Raw genomic sequence first — 23,099 nt, forward strand, 5'->3', positions numbered from 1 at the left:
GTAATTTATAAGTAAAAAATTTTTTGTGTTATATTAATACTCAATCAGCGATGCAGTGGCGCAGTAGGTAGTGCTGTCCTCTCACAGCAAGAAGGTCGCTGGTTCGAACCTCGGCTCAGTTGCCGTTTTTGTGTGGAGTTTGCATGTTCTCCCTGTGTTCGCGTGGGTTTCCTCCGGGTGCTCCGGTTTTCCCCACAGTGCATAGACATGAGGTACAGGTGAATTGGGCAGGCTAAATTGTCCGTAGTGTATGAGTGTGTGTGTGTGTGTGTGCGTACAGTATGTTTTCCAGAGATGGGTTGCGGCTGGAAGGGCATTCGCTGCGTACAAACGTGCTGGATAAGTTGGCGGTTCATTCCGCTGTGGCGACCTCGGATAAATAAAGGGACTAAGCTGACAAGAAAATGAATGAATGAAATGAATGAATTAATACTCAGCCAAAATGTACTGCATTCCTTTAGTTTTCATGTTTAAATTTATTTCTGCATTCAGTTGCGATTATTTTAACTTGTTTAAACAATGTTTAAAGGTATTTTGGAGCACATAAAAATACACTGATCATACTTCCAAGCTCAATGTGTCATTTTCTCCAAAGCTCAATGTGTATTATGAGACTCAGGCCGTGTCCTGAAATGCTATCGCTGTGTTTACAGGGTTCACATGAGGACCTGCTGAGCTCCAAAGGAATCTGAGAGCGTTAGACAGACTCGTGCTCATCACTAGATCACACTAGAGAATATGAGCTGAAAGAAAAATAAATCAGCAGTGATGAGGATTGATGCTGCCATTCTTTCAAGATTTTACACTTCGTCATCATAAGCGATGACCAGGCTACAGACAGACATCTTCAGTTTTGGATGAACTATTTGTTTGTTTGACTGTTAATATCTAGCCAAGTGGAAAATATTTCAATCACACTATTCATGCTATATTTCATCTGCAACAACAATGTGAACTTCTCTGAATGCAGATTTACCCAAACACCTGAGGAGATTTCTCTGCATGAAGGACTCGTGAATGGCAGATTAACCTGCTGCTGCTGTTGCTGCTGAATCTTCAATATGGTAATTAAATATAAAAGAAATGTGGATAATGTGTCGAGATTATTGACAAGGTATGCAACTCAGCAACATACTATTAATGAGGAAGTAGTATGTTCAAAAGCTTGCATGCTCTTCTGTTACACACTCAAAAGTATGAACCTTTGCTTCACTAATATTAGGATGTAGAAGTGTGTGAATTGGGATGCTGCACAGTTGATTATTTCCTCCCTATGATGCGTAAAGATGTTCATACCTGTGACTGAGGGGAAGTAGATTCCCACCAGCAGCGTGAAGAAGGCAGTGATGTCATTGACCACATACGGCATGTATTTATCCTGCGAGGAATCACTGGCAGACACAGACGGTATATCTTTCTCCACCAGCATCCCGGCCGGACCGTACTTTCCCCACATGTTCTCTGTGCAAACCATACAACAGCTCAATATTAGTGATGTGTGATGGTTATTAATCTTTAATCTAATGAATCTAATGGTTATTAGTCTTTGATAACATGTTGTTCACTTTATAAAACAAACTAAAACAAATTAACTTCAGAGTATACAAGAATTGACTGCATGATGAAGAATACAGATTGAATTCTTCAAAACACGCAACAACAACAACAAAAAAAACCCTGTATGGTTTTGTGTTTTAATATTCATAAGAGATGATATGGTTCAGTATTATTATACAGGAAAGGATGACGATATCAGCATGTGTGCATCATAGAAATTGTGATACTGCTTTTATATATCTGTGTGCTGATGACGCATGCATTATTTCTGCACTGAAATATCTGTTACTGTTACATTCTTACAAGAACATGCAATGATCAATGTGTTGACAGCATTTATAGCAGTAAAACAAGCCTGCGCTAAAATAAAAGTGTCCACAGTGCATTTGTTTTGCACTAAAATCAGTCTTTGGTAATGTTGCATTATTTTTGCTGCGTGATATGAGCTGTCAAACAGCATGTGGATGCATTTCCTGCAAATAAATTGCCAATTTTGGGATTGTGTGTTTTATCGATGATGCCACCAACAACTAATCAACGTTGACTCGACTTTGATGATATAAAAGTCGACTTCCAAAAATCTTAAGTCGTTCAACTCCTAATATATATATATATATATATATATATATATATATATATATATATATATATATATATATATATATATATATATATATATATTAGAGCTGCAGGGTTAATCAAAAAAGATCCAGATCTTGATTCGACCCTCTGGATCAGGGGTCATCAAACTTGTTCCTGGAGGACAGGTGTCCTGCAGATTTTAGCTCCAACCCTAATCAAACACACCTGAACAAGCTAATCAAGGTCTTACTAGGAATACTCGAAACACCCAGACAGGTGTGTTGAGGCAAGTGGGAGCAAAACCTTGCAGGTACACCGGCCCTCCAGGACCAAGATTGGTGACTCCTGCTCTAGATGATCTTAATCCAGCATTTCTACCATTCTGCCAATCATTTTTTTTAAGTTCAGAAGAGAAGCAAAGGCGGCTGCACAAGTCTTCACATTGTTTCACACTCGTTGCTCAGCCACATGGACACCTCCAAATGATGTTGAAAGTGTCACATACTGTATTTGAAAGCGTCACATTGAGCATTTATAAGGTATAATTCACCCAAAAATGTCATTTCTGTCTTCATGTAATGATGTATTCCACCATTCCACCATTCAAACTCTACTCAATGTTTAGTATTTTAACCAGCAGACCTACGCATAATATTTTTATTATTGTTTTGTCATATGTTTGAAAGTAACAATATTAATAGCAGACTCATTAACATGTATTTTAGATCTACAGAATCGTTAGAAAATCCTCATCATTATTTTAAGCCAAAAAATTGCGATTCTTATTTTAGCCAGAATTGTGTAGCTCTAATATCTATATAACTTGTGTGTGTGTGTGTGTGTGTGTATGTATATATATATATATATATATATATATATATATATATATATATATATATATATATATATATAGTTCAAATTAAGCAGGACATTTCATCTCAGAGCAACAAATAAAGATTTGTTAGGTTTAAATGATTTTGGATGAATCGAGTGAGTCATGGATTCAAACAAACACACACAAACACACGTGTAGACACACACACAAACACACACACACAGATCCATGGACACAGTTTATTTATAAAATAGTTTGTATTTTTTTATTTGATTTAGTTTTTGGATTTGATTAATTTATTTACAATGATTCAAAGACAAACACATTTCATCATACTCAGCCAAATATCTTCATATCTGTGTGAACTCAATATTAAAACTAGTTGGAAATGAAGCGGATTAGCTTATTATTTTTTCCCACCCCATTAATATTTTCCTATACCCTATATAAAACTGATCTGAGCTGTTGTGTGTGTGTGTGTGTGTGTGTGTGTGTGTGTGTGTGTGTGTGTGTGTGTGTGTGTGTGTGTGTGTGTGTGTGTGTTTCTGACCTGAGATGACTCCGCTGGTGAGGCCGGGGATGCCCTGGATCTCGGTGACGCTGTTGAGGGTGAAATATTCATTACAGCTGGCATTGAGCTCCGGCCCCGAGCAGAACAGGGACCAGAGTTTGGTGGTCACCGTCACGTTGTCGATTATTTCTGTCTTCATGCACTTGTCAAAGTCGTGGTTCTGCAGTGTCCTGTTGCCCAACACACACACCCTGCAGGACACACAACACACCATTCACATTTATGAGAAGGCTATGTACATTTGTTTGGATTTTTTTATTCACCAAAGCACAAAAAAGCTAAAAAAAAATGATTAGCATATAAATATTATTATAATTAATGCGCACTTAACATGAAATTTAACTGATTAAAATATCCATTCATTCAATCATTATCTTTTCGGCTTAGTCCCTTTATTAATCTGGGGTCGCCACAGCGGAATGAACCACCAACTAATCCAGCACGTTTTTACGCAGCGGATGCCCTTTCAGCCGCAACCCATCTCTGGGAAACATCCACACACACATTCACACACACACACTCATACACTACGGACAATTTAGCCCATCCAATTCACCTGTACTGCATGTGTTTGGACTGTGGGGGAAACCGGAGCACCCGGAGGAAACCCAAGCAAACACAGGCTCGAACCAGCGACCTTCTTGCTGTGAGGCAACAGCACTACCTACTGCGCCACTGTGTCGCCCTGATTAAAATATTATAAAAATAATAATAATAGTAGTAATAATATAATAGGACAGCACGGTGGAGTAGTGGGTAGCACAATCACCTCACAGCAAGAAGGTCACTGGTTTAAGCCCCGGCTGGGTCGTTTTGCGTTCATGTGTGGAGTTTGCATGTTCTCCCCGTGTTGGCGTAGGTTTTTATAATTAACATGCACTTAAACAAAATTAAAGTAAATAAAATGTTGAATTAAACTAAATAATGTAAAATAAGATAAAAAATAAAATAAAAAAAATAATTAATTTAAACTGTTACACACTAAATAATCATTTGGATATATTTTTAAAGTTTTTTTCATTTCAAGTGTCCTTCATCTTCATTTAGATAAATTTCTTTATTTTTATTTTTACTTTAAAAAAATAAAGTAAAATAAATAATCAATTTAATTAACTTTTATTAATTTAAATTTATTTTAAATAATGATATCTTTTGTTTTGTTTTTTAAAATTTCAACAGTTAATTAATAATTACCATTAAAATAAAATAAAATAAATTCCCAGTACTGGGTTGCAGCTGAAAGGGCATCCGCTGCGTAAATTATATGCTGGATAAGTTGGCGGTTCATTCTGCTGTGGCAACTCAAGATTTATGAGGGGGCTAAGCCGAAAAAGAAAATGAATGAATGAAAAAATTTAATAAAATAATAATAAATATAAATTAAAAAAATGTCATGCTGTTTTTTTGTTTCTGGTAGATTCAACAAAACAAAAGCAAAAAAAATAAACTAAAAACTAAACTTTTAATTCAATTTCATTAACCATTTAAAAATGTTTAAAAAGTATATAATAAAAATTTGTGTAGTTTTAACAGAATAAAAAAAACTATTTTTTTAAAACTAACTAAATAAATAAATAATAAAAAACTAATTAAATAAAACAAATTTAAATAAAATAAAATATAATGCAAGTAATTGGTATAAATCTGACAGTCAGACTTACGGAAAGACGGGCGGCTCGAAGATGGTTTTGATGACTCCTGCATAGATGGCCAATATAGAAAGAACCACACAGGCCAGGAAAACCAGCGCCAGCTTGTTGACGTACTTGACTCCGACGAACACCACGAGAGCCATGAGCGTCAGGCAGCAGGTGCCGTAAACACGCATGTTATTCAGCAGAGCCTCCGCCTCATCAGCTTTATCCTCTGCTTTAAAGATGGCGGCGCTCGGCACGATGTACGTCTGACACACAACACACAATAAACATCCACACTTCAGTTTACTGTCAGGTCAAGTGTTTAACTTTATACTGAACAGAGGAAAGAGAACATTCTTAGGAGTCAAATAAGAATATGTCATGAATATTTAATATATTATACACTCGTTTACAGATATTCCTGCTTCACAGTGTCTTAATGAAGCTGTATTAATGAACTCTCACCAGCAGGATCTCGATGGTGCCGAGGATGTACATGGCACCGGCGAATGTGGTGCCCAGATAGAAACACAAACCCACAGCGCCACCAAACTCAGGGCCCAAAGAGCGAGAGATCATGTAGTACGAGCCACCGGCTGCACAAAAACACCAGCACATCATCAGTCAACACAGCAAAACAAAACACTCAACGTCAATGACAACACTGTGGAAAACACTGGTTTAGAAAAGATTTCTGACATGCACACACGTTTACGTTGTAAATTAATATGAAAGTGTCTTACCTGGGACAACACCGTTTGTGGCAATGGCACTCATTGATATGGCGGTCAACATTGTCTGTGAACAAAAAACAAAAACACAATAAAACACAATTACTAACTAAAATGAAATAAAATGCTATAAAATAAAACTAAACATTAAACATATTGATGACATTTTTTCAATGTAAATTAAAATCAAATAATTAACATTATTTAGAGTTTAAAACGAGAATATACAATATGTAAATGAATGTTACATAAATCTAAATACAAAAAAACACATTTTAAATTAAATTAACAATTAAAATTAAACATTAAATTTAGCTTAAAAAAGTAAATTAAATATAAAATAAAAAAATTACATTTAAATTTTAGTCATACACGCGCGCGCACACACGCACACGCGCACACGCACACGCACGCACACGCATACACACACACACACACACACACACGCACGCACGCACGCGCATGCGCACACAATATTATATATATATAAAAAAAATGACTTTCGTTTATTTTTCTTTGTTTATATTTATATAGTTACTATTATTTCACATTTATTTATATAAATTGTATATACAGTTAAATACAAAATGAACATTTTCAAAATTAAAATAAAATAAATTAAATTAAATAAAACAAAATAACATTTTAACAACTTGTTCATCTCTTCGGTTTGGTTCCTAGTCCTTATTCACTCTTTCAGCACAAAAAGGTTTATTTAAAAATATATATAACCAAAACAGACTTCTGTTATATATTTCTGAAATTTCCATAAATAATACACAATACATTAGTTTTGACAGGATCTACTAAATATGTCAACTACTCTAACAATGAAGGTTTTCACATAAAAGAAAATAAACAACAGGTAAAAATAAATAAATAAATGACCACATAAATTAATGACAAAAAAAATTAAATTAAATAAATTAATAAAAATAAATGTCTATAACATAAATACGTTGTCAGCAATATTTCACAAAAAATTTAAATAAATAAATAATACTAAGCATTATTTAAAATAATATTTCACATCAGATCTAATAAACTGGCTGTTTAAAATGCCCAAGTGGAAACTAAATCCAACTCTACTCATCCAGGACAGATAAATGAAGACGGTAACAAGCTCAATGAAGCATCATATGCAGTACACTAGAGACAGCGGTGTGTAATTAATAATTAACAAAGGTCTTCTCGTCTGTGTTTCCAGGAAGGTGTCGTCCTGTGAAAGGTCATCTGCATCTGGCCGTTATGCAATCCTCTGGAGCGTCCTTGAGCTGAACGTCCACATAAATCTCTCCAGGAGATCCTGGACTAAAGCCAATTATCCTCCATGTTCCTCGGGCAGGCTTACAGGAGGAATAAAGCTCTCAGTGATCTTTACTGGACAAATACTGAGATGCTGAACACTTTATTACTGCAGTGTATCAACAATAGGCTTCAAAAATTACAGTCAGATATATTTATTCAACATACACGATTCATAATGAGATTTACTGGTTTATATATAAACTGTAATAGATCCAGCAGTGTAGTAATGCGCTTCCGTTCCTCTTTAATTCCAGCATTAGTTAGCTCACTTTATACAAGCAATTTAGATGTAAATGTGTGTGCTATTGAATATGCTAATGAAAATAGAGTCATTATTGATACTTTTTAATGTTATTTTTATTTATTTATTTATTATTTGTTCATTTAATTATTAACATATTCTCATTTTCTCTGTATTTACTGCATTTTTTAGGTCTGGGATTGAATTAAATGTTTGTATTTGTTTTGTTCTATAAAGATCTGATAAATAATTTATTTTGAACAAAATTAGAGCATTTTGAAACAGGTCAGAAAAATAAAATTTGTTTTAATTGGAAATCAGGATTCTTCCACCAAATATTGATTTATTTACTGTTGTGAAATAAGGTAAAATAAAGGAATAAATGAATGAATGAATTATGAATATGAATGAAAAAAGTAAGAAAAAATAAAATAGGTCAAAATAATAAATCTTTTAATATGCTGTGATTGAAAAATAGTTGTAAGCTAAAATAAATAAATAAAGTAAATAATTAATTTAATTACTTATATCAATATAAATATGAAATTAAATAATAAAAAGTTATACAAATAAATTAAAATAAAACAAAATGGATAAAAATAATAAATGTTTTAATTTGCTGTGATTGAAAAATAAGGATTACACCACCAAATATTGATTTATTTACTCATCTGTCGTAAGCTAAAATAAATAGAACAAATAATTAATTAAATTAATAATATCAATATAAATATGGAATAAAATAATAAAAAGGAATACAAATAAAATAAAACAAAAAAGGTAAAAATAATAAATGTTTTAATTTGCTGTGATTGAAAAATAAGGACTACTTCACAAAATATGGATTTATTTACTAATCTAAAGTAGGATGAAACAAATAAATAACTACATACATACATAAACAAATAAATAAAAATAGAACAGAAAAATAAAATAAAATAATATAAAGTTTTTAAAAAGAAAACTTGCTCACTTATTGCACCAAATATTGATTGTGTTTACTCATCCAAGATACAAATAAAAAATAAAGCTAAACTAAAAGTAATTTAAAGTAAAATAAAATAATTTAATTTCATTTGTTTTTACTGAAAATCTGTTTTATTCAACAAAATATTGATTTCTTTATGCCTCTAAAGAGTTTGTGTTGTCTAAGAAAAACAAAAACATCTCTAAAAACAACTTCTCTTTGGTATTTTCCGTAACCAAAAGAAGAAAATCCAAATGTTTTTATTTTGGAGGAATTTGGAAGATATGTCTGTAAATATAAATATTATTTAAATAATAAAATAAGGGTGGCAAGGCGGCTCAGCGGGTAGCACTGTCTCCTCACAGTTAAAAATGGTCACTGGTTCGAGTCCCGGCTGGGTCAGCGTGCGTTTCTGTGTGGAGTTTCCATGTGGCATGGGTTTCCTCCGGGTGCTCCGGTTTCCCCCACAGTCCAAACACATGCGCTATGGAGGAGTTCATGAAATGAATTGGCCGTAGTGTATGTGTGGGTGTAAATGTGAGTGTGTGGATGCGACCTCAGATAAATAAAAGACTAAGCCATGCAAAATGAATGAATAATAAAAATAACACATTTTTTAAAAGTTAAATAAAATGATGTGTTGCTCAAACTAGGCTACTTTATGATAATACTTTACATTTACGGATAGCAGTTTTCTTTTTACCAAGAGTGACATTGTTATTAACTTTTAAAAGCACATTTTAATTTAAACATTGAAGTTTTATTTATATTTTACCTGTAAGCACAGTGCAGTGTTAATGTTTAAACTATATATAATGTTTAAAGTGACTGACAATAATAAATATTAATAATAATAAAAACTAATCTGCCATGTTTTTGAACTGTGCAGAGCTGCAGCTGCTTAATTAGGCCCACTATGCTACTGTATTTCAATACATTATGGTGGCACTTGGATAGACAACTTTTTTGTGAGGTGGAACTTGGTGAAAAAGGTTTGAGAACCACTGCTCTAAACAATATAGGGAGCGCGTCACAGGCTGTCATTGTTCAAAAATGACCCAATGTGAATATACAAGCAACTTCAGCTCAGTAAGCATAGGTGGAATAGCGCGATTTACTGATGTTTTGTTGTTAAACTAAATATTAATCAACATTACACAATCAACACACTCGGCATTAGCTTTATGGGACTAAAATAGTTTAAAACAGAACATGACCTGTCTAAAAGAAATCCTTCAGCCATGGTGTTGTCCTTCCTCAAGTGTGCAAAACTCACTCCAGTATTGAGTCAGGATTTTTAAAAGTTTTGATTCAGCATTTGCTTTGCTTTTACTGCTGTGACAGTCTCTTGTGCAAAAACGGCGGATCTATGTGAATAGGGGTGGGCAGACGTACAAGTCTACATTTGGATCATTTACTTTAATCATTACTATTGGACTGAGAAGAGACTTTCAACCAGCACAACAAAGTGAAGTTTGTTTATAAACTGATTTCGAGAGGATCACATGCCATGATTGACATGGCTGGCCCCGAGTCAAGCTAATGTACAATCCTCCAATCAGACGATTCCTAACTTAGTATAAATAACCAAAGAATTTTACCATAGTCATCTTTGTCTTGAAGAATCCCCCCTTCCACCCCCTCTCCTCCTCTTTTTCCTCTATAGGGCAGCACAGCGGCTAGCACTGTTGCCTCACAGCAAGAACGCCTCCGCTTCGGGTCTCTACCCAGCCAGTTGGCATTCCTGTGTGGAGTTCATGTTCTCCCTGTGCTCGCGTGGGTTATCCCCGGGTCCTCCGGTTTCCTCCCACAGCCCAAAACTTGAGACATAAGTAAATTGCCTAAACCAAATCAGCACCATAGTCAATTCAACTAGTAGCAATCCTTAAGCAGCAGGTGGGAAGGGTTCTCGAGATCTACCTGAGCTCAAACTCCCCTCTCACCCTGCAAACAGGAGAGAGCCCCGGGCTCGAGGATCTTACGAGGTCAGGGCTCTCTCTCAGTACAGCATATATCGTAAAACGAGACAAAAAGCCGCTTACTCACGTGAGCAGTATCAGCTAAGTGTGAACTCTTGAAACAGGTTTCTGAAGGCAATCACCAACTGCACCTTTAAGCTTTTTTTTGCAGAGTAAAATAAATATATTGTATAAGAATATGTTGATTATATGTTTATCATTGTTGTTTGTTTATGTACATGTGCAGTATATGGGTTAATTCTAAATGTAAATAGTTTGACATACTGATGGGGCCTTTATAAATGCACATCACAGCGAACAGAAGGCCATGGTCAACCGCGGTAAGCCGCAGCACGAAATTCTCTGACTCAGGAAATACATCCCCAGTAGGGGGCAGCCGAGCTTCATTCGCAGTAGTGGCCAATGGAAATATGGCAAATTATGTGGAAGGACTTTTAATTTGTCAGTAACCTGGGTTAGGTGTTACTGGTGAACTGTATGCCATTGCAAAATTAGCGCATTAAAGGTCTGTTTTTTTTTTTAATTTGAGTGATATGCGATATAAAGGGTCTCAGATTGTACAAGAAGCACTGCATTGAATTACATTTCCCCCCGCCATGTGTTTATAATATGAACATTTATATTACACCAGTATTTTTAATGGAGGCTCTGCGCCAGCCTGCTAATCCTGACGGGCGCGTGCGAGTAAGCGGCTTTTTGTCTCGTTTTACGATATCTAACTGATCATATTTTAATCACATTACAACATCGATGCTCTAAAAGTAACCAAATAAAATAGAAAAAAAGTCACATTACCCATTCACCGGAAGTTTGGGACACTAGTTTTGCATATACCCTATTCTGAAGGCTGCGGGTGGCTGTTTCTCCATGTTTTGCTCAAATTTGCTAAAATCTAATACAGTTAATGTGCCTGGGATAACTGTGTTTATTGCTTTCTGATAAGAGAAATAGTTTCATTTTAGACACAAAACTTTACACAGAGCTCAGTTGAATGTTCTTCGATTAGGCTAGTTATCAATGAACTTTTAAAGCCAAAACAAATGGTAAATTATAGGTTGTTTTCAATTTAATATAGTTTAAATAAATAAATAAAATACCATTTAATAGGTTAGATATACTGTAGGATAAATTAATACAACATATTTTTTTAATTACATGAAAATAAATATGCTTTATGTGTATGTATATTTTATGTACAGTTAAAGTCAGAAATATTTGCCCCCCTTTGAATTTCTTTTTTTATTCTTTTTAAAATATTTGCCAAATTATGTTTAACAGAGCAAGGAAATGTTCACAGTATGTCTGATAATATTTTTTCTTCTGGAGAAAGTCTTATTTGTTTTATTTAGGCTAGAATGAAAGCAGTTTTAAATTTTTTAAACACCATTTTAAGGTCAATATTATTAGCCCCTTTAAACTATATACTTTTCGATAGTCTACAGAAGAAACCATCATTAAACAATAACTTGCCTAATTACCCTAACCTGCCTAGTTAACCTAATTAACCTAGTGAAGCCTTTAAATGCCACTTTAAGCTGTATAGAAGAGTCCTGAAGAGTATCTTGTCAAATATTATTTACTGTCATCATGACAAAGATAAAAATAAATCAGTTATTAGAGATGCGTTATTAAAACTATTATGATTAAAAATGTGTTGAAAAAAATCTGCTCTCTGTTAAACAGAAATTGGGGAAAAAATAAACAGGGGGGCTAAAAATTCTGACTTCAACTGTATATTTGACATAATTATGCTTTTTCCTATTTAATGATGTGTGTTTTTGTGTTGTATTTATATATTTATTTCATATAAGATTCATGTAATTTACTTCATGGGAGAAGGGAATATTTCTTTCTGTTTTCCTGTAAAACTATCCTGCTGTTCCTGTAAAAGTTTAACAAACAGATTAAACAAACTGGGCCGTATAAAGTAGGTTGTGCGCAGAGTTTGATATTGATTTGACTTTGCTAAGTGAGGAAGTGCAGTAAATGAGCTTCAGCCAGACTTACACACGTCATCTATCTCTAATACACACTATATAAAGAGCAGCGGTGGGATCTGTTCCTGTTGGAGCTTTCCAACGAAGGAGCGAAACTCTTCAATCCCGACCGTGACACAATCACCGGAAACATATAATCACACTAGTAAGTAAAGGTGGAGGTGAATTAGACGCTTGATCCCATTGTCTGATGTGCTTTATAAATAAGCGGCGGCGTTAAAGACTTCTGAGCACAGGAGATTACACACACACGCACAAACACACACACACGTGTGGTTCAGACTGAAGAGGAAGAGCTAAAGTTAGCCTGTAGGATCAGTGGACTGAACTCACACACACACACACACACACACACACACACACACACACACACACACACACACATACACACACTCTCACGCAGGGTCACACAGTTTGAGCTCATACACACTCAAACACATATTCAAAGACACGCATGCACACTTACACAGACACACACATTTACAAAAACACACACATATTCAGACACACACTCAAACTCACAGACACACACACTCAAATTCACAGACGCACACATGCACTGTAACACACTCACGCACCGGCAGGGTCACAGTTTGGGATTCACTCATACAGACACGCAAAGAGAAACAGAAACACACACTCAGAATTTACAGACACACATACATGCACACTCACACACCGACAGGGTCACACAGTTTGGGACACACACACACACACACACATATATAAATAAATACTTAAATTGACAGACAGTTTGGGGCACACACTCGCACACACACACACTTAAATTGACTGACAGTTTGGGGCACACACACACACACACACACACACACACACACACACACACACACACAGATACTTAAATTGACAGACAGTTTGGGGCACGCTCACACTCACACAGACACACACACACACACTCTAAATACGCCCAACTCACTCACCCACCCACCCACCCACACACCCACACACACACACACACACACACACACACAAGCAAGCACCGGCAGCTACATGTACACACATGCACACCCACACACACATTCACAGATAAACACACCCACAAACTCAAACCCACTTAAACACACACACATGCACACGCACACACACTAACTCACTCACTCACAAACTCTCATGGACACTCATGCACACACACACACAGACTCAAAGGCACACATACACTCATACATTCACAGACGCTGACATACACACACAACCACACACTCATGGACACTCACTCACTCACAAACACTCCCCTAACAATGTCCTCATAAGACCATCTCGTTATAATACCAGTCTCATACCCATGTCATTATACAAGCGTGTGTCCTAATATTTCACAGAAACATGCACACACACACACAATCTACTGTAAACACACTCACTCACACACCCACTCACACACAGACAATCACAATGTCCTCATAAGACAACATCTCCTTACAATCCCAGTCTCATACCCATGTCATTATACAAGCGTGTGTCCTAAAAGGTCTCAAAAACATTCACACACACAGGTTCGACTTACACACGAGCAGCACATGGACACGATGATAAAGGCCTCCAGAATTCCTGCCGTTCCCACAATCCAGGTCATCCGCAGGAACAGAATCACTCCCAGGATGTTCTGCAGACACGGCAGGTAAACCCCGATAAACGTCCCCATCTGCGGACTCTGGACAGAAAGACAGCACAACAACACATTCAGTGTGTCTTCAACAAAATGTGCATGAAATATTTAGGCTAATTGGGCATCGAGACATTTCATTTTCAATAAACCCCAGGCAAAGCTTCACACTTTAATGCCACAAACATTTATCCTCTATCTCTTAAAGAAAGTATTTCTGAGATTTTATCGTTATTTAGTCTAATTACTCAACTAAATATTGCTTTAACTCTGGTATCGTGTTGTCTAGAGCAGTGTTTCTCAACCACATTCCTGGGGGACCACCAACACTGCATGTTTTGGATGTCTCCTTTGTCTGTCATCCCCATTACAGGTCTTTCAGTCTCTGCTAATGTGCCGATGATCTGAATCCGGTGTGTTTGTGTAAGGAGACCTGGAAAATGTGCAGAACTGGTGATCCTCCAGGAACATGGTTGAGAAACACTGCTCTACACTTAAAAAAAGATATGAGAGAGTCATAACTAAAATGTTTTTGTGTTGCTTGTGTTCAGGGCTTGACATTAACTTTTTTGATCATCAGCCACTGTGGCTAGTAGATTTCCAACATTACTAGCCACTTTGCATTTTTACTAGCCACAGTTTTGTTGTATATGCATAAATTTGACTTTGACATGCTAAAATGACTTGATTTAGATGTTGTGTTATGTCCACATGCCTCATTCATTTCACTTTTTATGTGTTCAGTGAGCATGAGCAAAAGGGTTGTGGTTTCATAATGTCGCGTTGCAATCAGTTATTGTTTTACTTGGTTTTTCAGGGCTCTAAAATTAAGGACTTACCAAATTTATCTCTGACCACACACTGTAAAAACCCAGCAGTCAAATTTATCAATTGAAATGAGTGTAGTTAACTCAAAATGTACTGGAAGCTAACTCCTTCGAAAAGACTTGCTGAAGCTAATGAGTTAATTAAGTGATTGAGTGTGTGTTGATTGAGCATTAAGTGAATTGTGGGGACATTACATGAGTGTCAAATGTTTTTATACTGTACTATCTGCATGTGGCATTACATAATGAGTAGCATTACTACTGGCAGCAGACTCTGGTTTACTATCAATTCTTATTCTTCTGGACTTGAGTGCAGTCTTTGATGCGGTTTCGCACAAGGTTCTTTTGAATCCCTCACTAGGGATCTCTGGCACCCCTCTTTAATGGTTTAAATCAGGGGTTGTCAACTGGTTTGGCAATGGGACCCACATTTTTACATAGTCATCAAGCCGAGACACAATTTTTTAGGAACTAATACAATTTTAAGAATTATACTTAATTTGTATTTGTTTGTTAACAGATACATCAAGTTCACCAAGACTTACAAATAAACAATATTTTATTGCTGTCATTTAACAAAATGGATCAAATTATAGACATATTACAAAGTAAAAACGACAAATACTGTTAATAATAAACTGTTAATAAAACATATGTCTGGTTTCTAAATGTTGGTTTGATTTAGAAGATTTCATGCTCTCTTATGAGAGCACCTCACTACATATGACACACTGAGGCTTTAAGTCTTTTTTTGTGGTCAATATATTTATATATATATCCATACTTTACATATTCAGAGTCGTACTTGCGCTTCGACATATTTGTTGCAATAATTAAATGAAATTTCACATGTCAAACGATAGGGTTGTCGTGCACACAATTCAAAATAAAAGTACGGTATAAGCAAAATAAGTAAACAATTTAACGTATGTTGTTTTTTTCCCACACACTCGTGACCCACTGAAAATGTTCCCACGACCCACCAGTTGAGAAACACTGGTTTAAGACATATCGTAATCAGTTTGTCCAAAATAAAGATTTGAAGATCTCAGATTGTCACGACTGGTGTCCCACAAGGTTCCGTACTGGGTCCACTCCTGTTTATCATATATCTATTGCCTCTTGGTGACATTTTCAGAAAATACAATATACACTTTCACTGCTATGCTGACGACACTCAACTCTACCTATCCACCAAGCTGTCTAAAACAAAACAGACATGTGCATTGTTCGCATTCTGAATGTATTTAACTCTGCTAAATTCTACTAAAACAATATCAACTATGAAACGCAGAGCAGATTTAGACCTCATCTATAAGTGCATCTAAATGGACATTTAATGTGTCAGCGGAAGCTTTTAGCCTTAAAACACACATAATCCACATCATCCACCCAAAGCGTAAATGATCCAACACTGAGGCTGAGTGTTTCCTCCCAAATCAAGCAAATGAGCTGCTTCAATCTTCATAAAAAATCTAAAAATCAATCACTTCTACAGAAATCATAACCAGCCTTCAAAAAACCCCATCAGACTCATATGAATAAGCACATACCCAAGTGAGAAGATGCTTCCCGCTGGACTTGACTTGTCAAATATACTTGAAGAATAAAGTTTAGAAACTGAGAGTTGAATCTGGTAACATGGGTTGTTTCCTCATGCAGGATATTTCCTCTGTCTGATCATCTGAAGCAGTGGTCTCACACTAATGAGAGCATCCCTGTTTATCTGCTCTGCCCAGTGACGAGGAGACTTTCTGGGGTCTGTGGTTTTGTGGGTATTGCCTGGTCAGTTCTTCAAAATTTACTTACAGTCAGCAATAACCAGCAGAACTCAAAGAGTCTCTGCCCTCTGGGCTTCACATGGAAAACAAAGAAATATTGTTGCATTTGTGCATACGTTGACAAATCTTTGCATAAGGCTGTGGTCTGTAAAAATGTATTAATATTTGTTTCAAGCAGTGGCGGACAGCAACCGAACATTTCTAAGCATCTGTATTTTATCTGAGTGTTTTTACTTTAGGAAGCCTTTACTTTTACTTCACTACATTCCAAAACATGCATTCATACTTTTTATTTCAGCTTAGTTCCTTATTTATCAGGGGTCCACAGCTGAATGAACCAATAACTATTCCGGCATGTGTCTTACTAAGTGTGTGTCCTTCCAGACACAAACCTATTCAGACACACACTAATTAAGGGTGTCACGATCCTCCAAATCCTCAATTTGATTCCAATTTCGATTCTAAATTCACGGTTCGATTCGATTTTCGATTATGAATAATTCATTAATAAATAACAAATTAATTATTTGTAGCCTACCGTTTAAACTACCTGACCTGCATGGTCTTTGTTTTACCCATAAACAAACCATAAAGTAAATGAATAAAGGCAAGATACACACATAATTACCACCTGTCAATCACTTTTTCTGCGGGACTCGTGAATAGGCAGTGATCTGTGTCGTTATAATGGCATCGGTAAAAAAGACGCACAACCGTAAAAGTACAAGTGAGTGAAAGATTGAAGCAGTCTACTGACCCGCTGACTGCCTGGACCCGCTGTCTTGAGCGCATGACTGTGTGTGCGTCTGTGTCTGTGTGTGTGTCTGTGTGTGAATGAGTGTGTGTGGTTACGTGATGTGCGTTTTCAGCGGTAGTGAGGAAGGAAGGCTGCTCAGAAACGCTACACGCCAGTGTGGATGTGGATCGTTGTCGTTCTAAAATGCCATTTAAAAACTAAGACCTATTAGTGTAAACAGGGCCTGAGTGTGTATTTTTCGCTAGCGGATTTGCTACGGGACGGGGCGGAGGATCGTGATGCGCCCATCGTCTATCGGCCCAACCCTAACACGTACATAGCAGAGCTTGCAAACTGTGTTTTGTCAACATAACTCACTGGAAATCCAAAATACTTCCACACCGGCGACTTTATTGAAAGAGGAGAGGGTTTAAGCTCTGTCGACGGGTCTCCTGCGTCTGCAGTTCAACAAGCACTTCAACAAGCGTTTTTTTTTTTTCGCGCTTGGCTAGCCAAGCTGACGTGACATGGGGGCGTGGCAGCATCGACGATTTTTTTTTTTTTGATTCGATAATCGAAATTGAGCATAAATTTCGATCAATTTTGATTTAAAATCTAAATCGAGACACCCTTAACACTAATACACTATGCACAATTAAGTTCATCTAATTCCCCTATAGCGCATGTGTTTAGACTGCGGGGGACACACAGGCAGAACATTCAAACTCCACACAGAAACAGCAACTGACCCAGCTCGAACCAGCGACCTATTTGCTGTGAGGTAATTGTGCCACCGTGCTGCCCCAGTCATTGCTGTGTCATTTTGAAGGGTCATAAATGTCGCCATTTTCCCTTGTTTCGTGCTTTTATATTTTTGTAATTCAGTTTTTTATTTCCGAAAATGAAAATTTACAATTTTTTACAATCAGATAGAAAAATACTTTTAACAGATATTACCCCATATATATTTCCCATCCCCCCACCCCATCACACACACATCAGGAAACACAGAATAACTATAGTTTAGACCAAGCTGGGTGAGGCAGTGGTGCAGTAGGTAGTGCTGTCGCCTCACAGCAAGCAGGTCGCTGGGTCGCTGGTTCGAGCCTTGGCTCAGTTGGCGTTTCTGTGTGGAGTTTGCATGTTCTCCCTGCCTTCGCGTGGGTTTCCTCCGGGTGTTCCGGTTTCCCCCACAGTCCAAAGACATGCCATACAGGTGAATTGGGTAGGCTAAATTGTCCGTAGTGTATGAGTGTGTGTGAATGTGTGTGTGGATGTTTCCCAGAGATGGGTTGAGGCTGGAAGGGCATCCGCTGGGAAAAAACTTGCTGCATAAGTTGGCGGTTCATTCAGCTGTGGTGACCCCGGATTAATAAAGGGACTAAGCCAACAAGAAAATGAATGAATGAATAAACCAAGCTGTTCGATAATTTACATTAAGTTGACATTCGTAGCATAAGATGAGGGTTAAGTGTCCAAGATTTCTTTGACGTTGCATATATAGATTTTCCATACCGTAAGAATGTCCACTGTTTCGTGCTTTTATTTCACATTTTGCACAGATTAATGTTACTTGATGGGTTTGTCTGTCTGTTCTTTGTTTTTCTATGTCTGCAAAAACTATTATTAAAAAATATATATAAAAAAACAGTGTCTATTAATCTCTCTGTTAAACAGCACTTGGGAAATATTCAAAAAAGACTTAAAATTACACAGCAGGGCTGATACATTTCTCTTCAATATACACACAATAAAATAACAATTTCGCTGCTTGTTTAAACTGCTTAACACAACGATTTTTTTGGGACAACTTAATATATTATGCTCGATCCACTTCAGTTTGTTAAGGTAACTGTGTTGGGATAATATGAATGTATTGTGTGTAACCCTGCATGTTTAACAGTATATCAAACACAAATAAAAACAGTAGTGTGTGGAACAATGGAACGACAAGAACTTCAGATCATTTCCCCCACGACAGACATTCCATATGATCTGACCTGCATTAATTTCCTGTCATATTTTCAACAAAGGCTGAAAGAATGCAGAGAATGTGTGTCTGATTTGTTTTCGATTGAAGAACACAGACAGAAGGATCAGACATCCTCCTGCAAGCTTCACATGAGTCTTTCTTAAGTATTTCTCTGTGTTTTACCTTGACTGTTTGCTTCTTGGCACCTTCATCTTCATCGGCCTCCTCGTGTTCTCGGACGCCCTGTGTGAGGTTTGTATAGTTGGCCAGTTTGTTGAGCAGTGAAGACACCATGGGATTGCTGTCCATCTCCTCCTGAAAGAGTTAAAGGTCATGCATTTGATGAAAGGCTCCAAACCGGCAAACACAAAACAACTTCTTTCAAACCTCAGTAAAAATAAATGTAGCAGGCGAAGTCAAAGGACGTAATGACAGCTTTGTCCGTCCCGAAATCATAAAATTATACAAAAATAAAATTCATGACCCTTGAATTGCTTTATTTGTGGTCAGAAACATGAAAAGGGGAATGTGGAAAACAGAGTAGAGAAAAGCCAGATGTCAAATATAGTGTTGAAAAAAAAACCTTAAGGTTTGTTTAGACTTGAATGGATGTGAATAATCCCACAAAACACATCAAGATTATATTTGGAAATTTTTTTTTGCTTTATAATAAATTCAGCAAAAATAGCCAAAACAATTTTTTTTGAAGCGAAATATAATTTTTCATTTCAAAATAATAATATAAATAATATAAAATATGATAAATAATTTACTAGAATTGTCCGAGCATTATTATGCTGGTATTCTTTAAAGCCACTTTGGATAAAAGTGGCAATAAAATAAAATAAAATAAAATTAAATTAAATTAATTTAAATAAAATACTAAAATTTTGTAAAAAATAAAATAAACAAAAAGAAGAAAAAAATATATTTTTAAAGAAGTCAGAATAACAAATGTTTTCATTTATTATAATTGAAAATAAGATTTATTTATTATTATTCGACCAAATATTGATTTCTTTAATCATTTGAAGTTGTAATAAAATAAAATAAAATAAAATAAAATAAAATAAAATAAAATAAAATAAAATAAAATAAAATAAAATAAAATAAGAATTTTAGAATAAACTGCCAACTTATCCAGCAAATGGTTTACACAGCGGATGCCATTCCAGCTGCAACCCATTACTGGGAAAAAATGTAATAATATATAAAAAAAAGAAAATCGAATACAATTGAATTAAAAATAAATAAAATACAAATAAATTAAAGTTAAATAAAAAAATAAAATAAATAAAATACAATTTAATTAAAAATAAATAAAATACAATAAAATAAGTAAAATAAAATAAAATAAAATTTAATTTAAAAATACAACAAAATGAAATAAAATAAATAAAATACAATTTAAATAAAAAATATAAAAATAATAAAAAATAAATAAAAATACAACTTAATTAAAATAAATAAAATACAATTAAATAAACCAAAATAATACAATATAATTAAATAAAAATAAAATAAAGAATAGGTCAGAATAACAAATGTTTTTATTTATTCTAATTGAAAATAAGAACTATTTATTCCACCAAATATTGATTTCTTTAATCATTTAAAGTTGAAAAAAAAAATGAAATAAATAAAACAAAAATAAAATGAAATAAAATAAAGACAAATAAAAAATACATAAAAAAGAATATTTTATAAGTCTTATTTGCTATAATTACAAAAATAATTATTTATTAGTATTACACCAAATATTGATTTTTTATCATTTGAAGTTGTAATAAAAAAAATAAATAAATAAATAAATAAATAAAATAGGTTACGCTCAACAAGTTTTATCAGTTGTTGTGACAGAAACTTTAGATTTTTTTACTCTTCTGTTAAGAGTAAATAAGAAAAATAAAACAAATTCAATAAAATCACCAATTATAAACATCATTTTTATTGTACTGTTAATGAAAAATATCCTAAATTAATATCAAAACAAATATTTAAAATTCTTGCGAGAAAATAACATTAAAGACAGTACCTCGAAAAGTGCCATGTTTTTCCCATCATACAGATTCCCCTTATCATCATCAGTGTTATTGATGAACGGGCTGCTTTCCCGAGGGTTTCCATCGCCTGCATTAAATGAAGACACAGAAACAGAGAGAAACGACATGATTACAGATGATGTGCACTAAAATGCTGTTTGCTTACAGAAGCGAGAGGTTATTATGGTGTGTTATAGTGTGTGTGTTATCTTTTTTGTAAATCAGGCAGAAGCAGACTCGTATCCATTGGCGCAGGTCAGATGTAATGATTTTCCTATAATTAGAGCATGATGGCGATCGATGTGTTTCGGTTCACTGGACAAACACTGACATTCAGAGCAGCTGTCAGCAAGAGTAAAGCACTTATAAAAGCTCAAATGTATAGCTTAAACATGCAATTAGTCGGAGGTGGACGCCACTGATCCGCCAGCGCTTCTGCGTATATATAGATGTCAAATTGTAGTGATTTTAAATACACATCTGGACTGATCTGCGTCACTATAGGATTTAAGTTCAGATTACAGTGCTTTATTTATTTCCTCAGACCTATCATTCAGCTCAGATTTAGAGAGAGGCTATTTCTGAAATGGAAATTGTGTAGATTTACAATGTTCATTCAGAAATTGGCATCCTTCACAAATTTTAAACGTGATTCAGTCAAAAGAGCCGATTCATTTACAAATAAAGAAAGTGAATCTCTTTGAGTGAATCATTGAATCACTGACTCAAATGATTCATTCAAAAATAGATTCATTCAAAAAGGAAACACAGCATGAACAAATGTTCCGTTTTTTGCTTTATTTGGTACTATTTTTACTGGTAAAATACACAACAGATTAGATTCATTAATTAATTTATTAATCCTCAGACCTAAAAAAAGACAAATAAGTAAAATCAGGAAGTACCATGTTAAATTAAACATAACAATTGTTGAAAGATTCAACTTTAAACTTCATTCAGTCGAAAGAGCTGGTTCATTTGCAAACAATGCAAGTGACTCTCTTTATAAGTGAATCACTGAATCCCTGACTCAAATGATTCATTTAAAAAGGAAACACATCAGTGTTGCTCTGAGATCCACAAAGGTTCAATTTATGTTTTGTTTGGAACTACTAGTAAAAACCACTACAAAGATTACATTGATTTATTAATTTGCTTGACCTATTCTTTCAACTTTTATTTAGAGAGAGACCATTTCTAAAATTAAAATTGTGTAGGTGTAAAAATGTAAAAATTTTTATTTAGAAATTAACAGTTAACAGAGTTGGTAACATGTTAAATTGATCAGGAAAAAATCAGTGAATGAGTGAACTTTAAACTTAAATCATTCAAAAGAACTGATTCGTTTACAAACAAAGCAAGTGACTCCGTTTATGAGCAAATCACTGACTCAAATGATTGATTCAAAAAAGAAACACCTCAGTATTGCTCTGATATCCACAAATGGCTATTATCAAGAAGTAAAGCGCTTATATAAGCTCAAATGTATAGCTTAAACATGCAATTAGTCGGAGGTGGACGCCACTGATCCGCCAGCGCTTCTGCGTATATATAGATGTCAAATTGTAGTGATTTTAAATACACATCTGGACTGATCTGCGTCACTATAGGATTTATTTTCAGATTACAGTGCTTTATTCATTCCCTCAGACCTATCATTCAGCTCAGATTTAGAGAGAGGCTATTTCTGAAATGGAAATTGTGTTGGTGTA

The 23,099-nt window shown here is 35.1% G+C and overlaps 1 protein-coding gene across 13 annotated transcripts in view; it reads right to left on the reverse strand.

The window, feature by feature from the left end:
* Positions 1-23,099, reverse strand: part of slc12a7b (solute carrier family 12 member 7b) — a 107,250-nt gene that overhangs the window by 26,747 nt on the left and 57,404 nt on the right. For all 13 annotated transcript variants that reach the window (XR_012399583.1, XR_012399582.1, XM_005162914.6 and 10 more), the window contains exons 2-9: positions 21,381-21,475; positions 19,529-19,660; positions 13,931-14,077; positions 5,926-5,980; positions 5,648-5,778; positions 5,207-5,448; positions 3,525-3,736; positions 1,297-1,461 (exon numbers count right to left, since the gene is read on the reverse strand). Coding sequence is in view for 11 of the 13 variants with exons in the window: in XM_005162914.6 (XP_005162971.1) it covers positions 1,297-1,461; positions 3,525-3,736; positions 5,207-5,448; positions 5,648-5,778; positions 5,926-5,980; positions 13,931-14,077; positions 19,529-19,660; positions 21,381-21,475 (1,179 nt within the window). In the remaining 2 variants the exon portion in view is untranslated. The remainder of the gene's footprint in view (positions 1-1,296; positions 1,462-3,524; positions 3,737-5,206; positions 5,449-5,647; positions 5,779-5,925; positions 5,981-13,930; positions 14,078-19,528; positions 19,661-21,380; positions 21,476-23,099) is intronic.

This window comes from Danio rerio, chromosome 24 (genome assembly GCF_049306965.1).
Source record: "Danio rerio strain Tuebingen ecotype United States chromosome 24, GRCz12tu, whole genome shotgun sequence".
NCBI lineage: Eukaryota > Metazoa > Chordata > Actinopteri > Cypriniformes > Danionidae > Danio > Danio rerio.